This window comes from Galeopterus variegatus, unplaced genomic scaffold (assembly GCF_000696425.1).
Source record: "Galeopterus variegatus unplaced genomic scaffold, G_variegatus-3.0.2 Scaffold1310, whole genome shotgun sequence".
Taxonomy (NCBI): Eukaryota; Metazoa; Chordata; class Mammalia; order Dermoptera; family Cynocephalidae; genus Galeopterus; species Galeopterus variegatus.
Window position 1 is genome coordinate 416023 of NW_007727421.1, and position 6191 is coordinate 422213.

The following is a 6191-nucleotide window of genomic DNA, read 5'->3' on the forward strand; positions in this document are numbered from 1 at the left end:
GAGAAAATTCGAGAACCAGTGGTGAAGGTGAACTCCATTCTTCCAGTCTTGCTGGGCCCTGTGGGAGCTGCGGCGGGACAGGAGTTGGTACGGTTACTCCCTCCTACTTACAGTCTCGGTGTTTGAGGGGAAAAGACAAGAATTAAGGCAGACTCTGGAGCCTGCAGCTCCTACCGGAGTGACCCAGGGGCCTCCGAGCTCTGCTGCATCGGGGTTGTGTGAGCAAGCGCCGGGGCCCCACTCCCAGCAGGCCTTCCCAGCACGTGACAAACTCAGGCATCACAGAAAAAGGGAGGTGGGCCAAGCTGGGCCTCGAGGATAGAGGCTGCCCCCATCAAATCCCCCCACCAGTGGGGCCTCAGGGACCTCCTGCCCACCATGCCTGTGACACTGGGCAGAGATCCAAGGATTGGGGGGAGGTAACCTGCTCAAGAGCCACATGTGGCTCAAGGTCACTGCATGGCTCTAGGTTACATGTATGGCTCAAGGTCACAGTGTGGCTCAAGGTCACAGGTGTGCTCAAAGACACATACATGACCCCAGGTCACAGGTAAAACTCCAGGTCACAGTGTGGCTCAAGATCACAGGTATGACAGGGGTTTCTAACCCCCAGAGCCATGCTGTCCCCCTTCTCCCCTTAGGGGTCATCATTCTCTGACCGCAGGGAGCAGCTGGGGCCACCAAGGGCTGGGGACTCCACACCTTATTTCTCATGAGCCCTGCCAGGTGGGTGCTGACACTGTCCTTCTGCACAGGTGAGGAAAGTGAGGCATGGAGAGGCCAAGGGTTTGGGGGCCCGATGTGTGCAGGGTTTGGGGGCCCTGTCCTGGCAGCCCCAGATTGGTAGCTGAGGGCAGGCAGGCCTGAGTTGGCGCCTGCTCTGCTCGGGGTCTCGTGAGGCCCACCTGACCCACCTGGAGGGCAGCAGTAGAGGAGGAGGGCCAGTCCTGCAGCCAGGCCCAGGCCGGCAAGGAAGCTCATGGGTCCTGGGGAGAAACAAGCGTGAACAGGGGCCCCGTGGGCCTTGCAGGGCAGGTAAGGGTCCTGAGGCCCAGGGGCTGCACAGGGCATGGGGATGCCAGGTGGGGGTGCTGCCTAAAGAGCCCCCCAGCAAGCCCCTCAGGGGGCTGTCCACCGACAGAAAGCCAGGAATGGAGCTTGACTTGGGGCGGAGAAGCCCCCTGAGGTGCAGACGGAGCCCTGGGGAGGGAGGAGAGAGAGGGAGGGGAGGGCAGCGAGGAGGCGTTACCCCTGTCGCTCAGCTCGCCGCTCCTGTCTAGCTCTGTGCAATCTGAGTTCTCTGGAAACAAAATCACAGAGCATGGTTAGTTGTGGGCCAGGCCAGAGAGCAAGGTAGTCACCACTGCAGGGGACCCAAGGCCACTGCTGCCTACTGGGGCCACCGGGCACCCACACAGCTACCACATGGTGCTGGGCCAGACCAGGCCATGGCACCGTGAAGCCAGCCCTCCTCGAGGAGCCCTGCACAGTTGTGTCCTCTGCTCTGGTCCAGTTCTGTAACTTCAAGGCCTTGGATGTGGGAAGGGGTCATTGTTCCCTGGTGGCCACAAGGCACCAATGCAGGAGGAACACCCACCGTCGAGAGCCTGACTGGTGTCACTGTGGCGGCTGCCTTACCAGGCATACCTGGGCAGGGGGCTTTCTCCCCAGACTTTCCATGGGACCTATCCAGCCAGCCAACCTGATAGACAGGCCCTGGGGGCATCTACCTCCAGCAGGGTGTGGCTTGACCCCATCTGTATTTTGGAAGATCCGTGTGGAGCACTATGGCTGGGGAGGGAGAATCAGTCCTCCCTGCTGGCCCGCTGGCTCCCTGGGGAATGGTCCTGCCCTTGATCCCTCCCCTGCCCAGCGTCTTCACTGCATCTGGTGAGGCTGAGGCCTCCTCGGAGTCAGAGACACTGGCCGGGTACCAGCTGAGTGGCTTGGGGTGAGCCACCCAGTCCCTCTGGCTCCATCCCATGATCCGAGGACTGAGGGATAGCAGCCCCTCCTCCCAGGGCCCCAAACACAGAGGCCTCGGATCAGAGTTGCCATCTCAGCCTCACTGTACCCTCCTGGTCCTGGCAGCCTCAGAACCTTGGGACTCACAAGTCTCCTGGGGCCAAAGTGCTCATTGCTTGAAGGATGGGTCCCTCTAAACTGAAAGGCATGGTCCTTTGACCAGCCATCTTTGCCCGAAGACACCTACAGAAACACCCACACGTGTGCAGATCGCTAGCGTGAAAGGTGGACACAACCTCAGTGGCTGCTGTGTGGTTGGGAAACTCCAGGCTGGGACCTCCTAGGAGCACCATGCAGCTGTGGAAACAAGGCTGTCACCTGCACGGAAATGAAGGGATCCGCACGGTGAATGAGGTTAGAAAAGAGGGGCTTAGGGGAGGAGATGCCCAGGCGTGGGCGGCTGCAGACTCAGGTGACCACTGAAGACCTCCACACCATCACAGCCGGCCTGGGTGGCCCCCTGGGCCAGTGGGCAGTGGGGGTGCGGACTCACGCAGGGCGTGGCGGCTGGGCAGACTGCTGTGCAGGGGCTGGGCATGGATGTACAGCGCTCGGTAGAACTCCCGGCAGTCACGCTCGCTGCTCCGCTGCAAGTGGCTCAGGAGGTCACACAGCCGCATGCGCAGGGATACCTTGGGGTTCCGGAACTGGGGGCACAAGGGCAGCAAGGGAAGGTCAGGCCCGAGGGGGATGCTGTGGGTCAGGGTGGGGTGCCAGCTTAGGACCCCCAGACGCAGCTCCCTCATCGGGTATCAGGAAACCCACCGAAAGGCAGAAACTGCGACAGCCACGACCCCTTACCCACACCCCTGTGGTGCCCAACACAGCACGGTCACAGGCACTGTCACTAATCCTCACACTCCTTGTGGGTGGGAGGTGGAAAATCGAGGCTGGGAGAGGTCACAAAGAAAGCACAAGGCAGGTGACATCATTCCAGGCGTTGGGACTTAGTGTAGCTACCTGTGTGACCTTGGCAAGTCACTTCACGCTTCTGAGACTAGGTTTCTTCATTTGTAGAGGGGAATAACAAACCCACATGGCAGGGAATTCACAAGATGAGGGAGGGAGTGAGAGCTGCCACTGTGCTGCAGTCTGCACGACCCTGATTCAAGTACTTAAAAAATAAGTGGAGACAGGAATGGCCTCTTTTGATGTGTTTGACAAAGAAACATGTGGTTCTAAAGGTCGTGGACAGGGCACTTGGCATTGACCCGCACGAGCAGCAGACTGTGGCCTCATGCTGCCACCTGGTGGCGGAGCACCGTTCTACACGGCTACAGGGAGTGGCAGTGAACAGCCGCGTGGAAACTGCACGGGAAAGCAGACGGCAGCAGGCGCCACAGGTGCTGCGGAAAGGCGTGTGCACACGGAGGCCTCCCCTTTCTTGTATAAATGTCTAAAGCTTTTCAAAATTTTAAAAAATGAACATGCATTAGACTTCTAATTACAATGATGGGTGAGTTTGAGCTCATAACTTTTTAAATTGCTGTGCTACTTTCATAACGTAAGAGATGTCTGAGCCAGCAGTAGGGCCTGTGTTGACTCCTGTTCTGTTGTGGACCAACCTCGCCTGTCCCAGGAGAGGCCCGACCCCAGGACAGCCCTGCAGGTGGCACTGAGCCCCACACCACGTGAGTAAACTGCAGCTCTAAGAGGAGAAGGAATTTACTCAGTGTCACTCAAGGGGGTAGTGGGTGGCCAGGACCTGGGCCCCAAAGGCCTAGCGGGTCTCTGGCACACACTGCTCGGCCACTCCAGTCTTGGTGACCAGAGCTGGCAGGGGTGGGTGGGGTAGGCAATGCATGCCCAACTGTCTCCTCCAGTGACCCCAAAACCTGAAGCACCCCTGAGGGTCACCCAGTGCTGGGGATTGGGCTGAACTAGACATCTCGGGACCGAGCCCAGGAACTGCATCTTAAATGCCATCTCCAGCAGAGCTAGTGTGCATGGCCAAGTCAGCAGCTCTGAGAGGCCAGAGCCCTGTGACACAGCAACAGCCGTCGCCCTGGGCACCTCCCCGTGGGCTCAAGACATGGCCTGACCGTCCTGAGATGGGCAACCCTGAGCAAGTGACTGGCTCTTGAGCCCCAGCAGCCTTCTCTGTAGAATGGGGCAGTGACTATGGCTACATGCAGGGCTGCGATGAGAAACCAAGGACAGTCCAGGGAGGAAAGCACTTGGGCAGCTGTTTACCTGGTTCGGGTGGGCCAGTCCTCACCACAACCTGTGAGCACGGGGCTCTCGCCATGCATTTCACAGAGGGGAAACCTGAGATTCCCAGTGGCACCAGCCTCACTGTGGCATGAGGACTCGCCTCCTGCCTCTGCCCTCCGTCTGCTCCACCCCTCCCCCTGTCTTGTACTGTCATGTGCCATTTTGTGTTGTCACATGTTGTCTCCTATAACCCTCCCAGAAACTCTAGAAGGCGTCAGCAGGCCTGATAACATATGGACAAACTGAGGCACAAACAGCTGATGTTCTGGGCCCATTTTGGGTCATTCCAGAGAGACAGATTTGACCTTAGGCAGCCCAGGTGCCCAGGCCCAGGTGTGTCACCTCCAAGCTGTGCTGACACACCTGGTACATTATTCCATCAGAAGCTGACCCAAGCCAGTTGGTGGCTTCTCTCAGTGCAGAAAGGGGTGGAAACTAAGAGGCTTCCCACACACCCCCACCCTCACCTCCTCAGCACCTTTTCCGCCTCCTTGTTGGTGAGGATCTGTGGGTAGTAGCGGTTCAGCTGGAGAATGATCCTGTCCACCTGCTGCTCGCTCAGGCGCCCGTGGCCTGTCAGGAAGGGTGTGTCCTGCACTAGACGGTCAGAGTAGGTCTGATCTGAAACAAAGTGAAAGCATAGGGCATGTGCCATCACAGCCCAAGAGGGACCAGAGACAGCAGTCTCAGTGCCAACCAAGAATCACGGATACCTCAGCCCATGTATGTGGTAGGCATCGCACCCAGCCCAGAGCTGCCCCCCCAGCCCACCCACCCCAGCATAAGATGGAAATGGGCGGGTGCAATAAGAACCCACTCAGATGAGCTGAGAAACAGCCAGAAAGGGCCACAACCTCAGGCCCTTCTTCTATGCCCAGGAACTTATCACAGAAAATAAACTCAGAGGAGTTAAGAATTGGCTTTCCATGGGGCTGCCCACGGGGCCACCTGGAAATAGCTGGGGCCTGGGGAGGCACAGACTGCAGAGGAGGCCCAAATGTGGGCTCTGCAACTCTGCTCAGCGGTGCAGATGCAGGGACACAGGGCTCGGTGTGGCCTGCGCCGGTATCATCACGGGACAGAGCATCTCTGCAAGGCCTTAAGAAGCTTTCTCCAACGGCAAGCCAGTGAGCCCTCCCAGGGAGCTGGAAATGCTTTTTCCTTTGTCTTTTCCTTCAGAATCACTACTAAAGCATCATTGTTGCACCCTATTCTTACTAAAACATTCCTTAGAAGAAAAGGCCTTTAAAGCTGAAGGGTGAAGTGGAGGTAGGCAAGTATGAGGGCACAGGATCCCCATGGGCACAGAACAGGTACATTGCCCTACATACCTGTGGTCTACACAGGGGCTGGAGAAGGGGTGTGGAGCTATATAGGAATATAGTTTTTGTATGTAATTGAAGTTAAGTTGGTATCAATTCTTTAGTTGGTATCAAAACTTTAGGATGTTAAATGTAATCCCCATGGTAACTATAAAGAAAATGTTTATAAAATATACAAAAAAAGGGAATGAGAAGGGAATTGTATTAGTCTGTTTCTGTTGCTTATAACAAAATACCTGGAATTGGGTGATCTATAAGAAAATGAAATTTATTGCTTAGTTTCTGAGGGTAGGAAGTCCAAAGTCCAGGGAACACATCTGGTCAGGGTCTTGGTGGTAGCAACAGTAACTAAGGGGTCTCATATAGCAGAAAATGGCAGAGCAAAGAGAGACCAACCTCTCAAGTGCTCTTCTTTTAAAGCCCTCAGAACCCTGACCATCATTATTAATCCATTCACTACGGCATGGTCCTACAATCTAATCACCTCCTCAAGGCCCCACATTTCAACTTCCATAATGTTTCTAATACATAAAACTTGGGGGACATAATTCAAGCTTCAATGAGTTTGGGAGGACATTCAATCTACTATAGGAATCAAAATGTGTTATGACAAAAACAACTAAACAAAAA

The 6191-nt window shown here is 56.0% G+C and overlaps 1 protein-coding gene across 1 annotated transcript in view; it reads right to left on the reverse strand.

Moving 5' to 3' along the window:
• Positions 1-4787, reverse strand: part of LOC103593254 (chromosome unknown open reading frame, human C9orf89) — a 5878-nt gene extending 1091 nt beyond the window's left edge. The window contains exons 1-4 of the mRNA XM_008576202.1: positions 4707-4787; positions 2519-2672; positions 1250-1300; positions 915-986 (exon numbers count right to left, since the gene is read on the reverse strand). Of these exons, the coding sequence (XP_008574424.1) occupies positions 915-986; positions 1250-1300; positions 2519-2645 (250 nt within the window). The 5' untranslated portion in view covers positions 2646-2672; positions 4707-4787. The remainder of the gene's footprint in view (positions 1-914; positions 987-1249; positions 1301-2518; positions 2673-4706) is intronic.
• Between the last annotated feature and the right edge of the window lie 1404 nt (positions 4788-6191).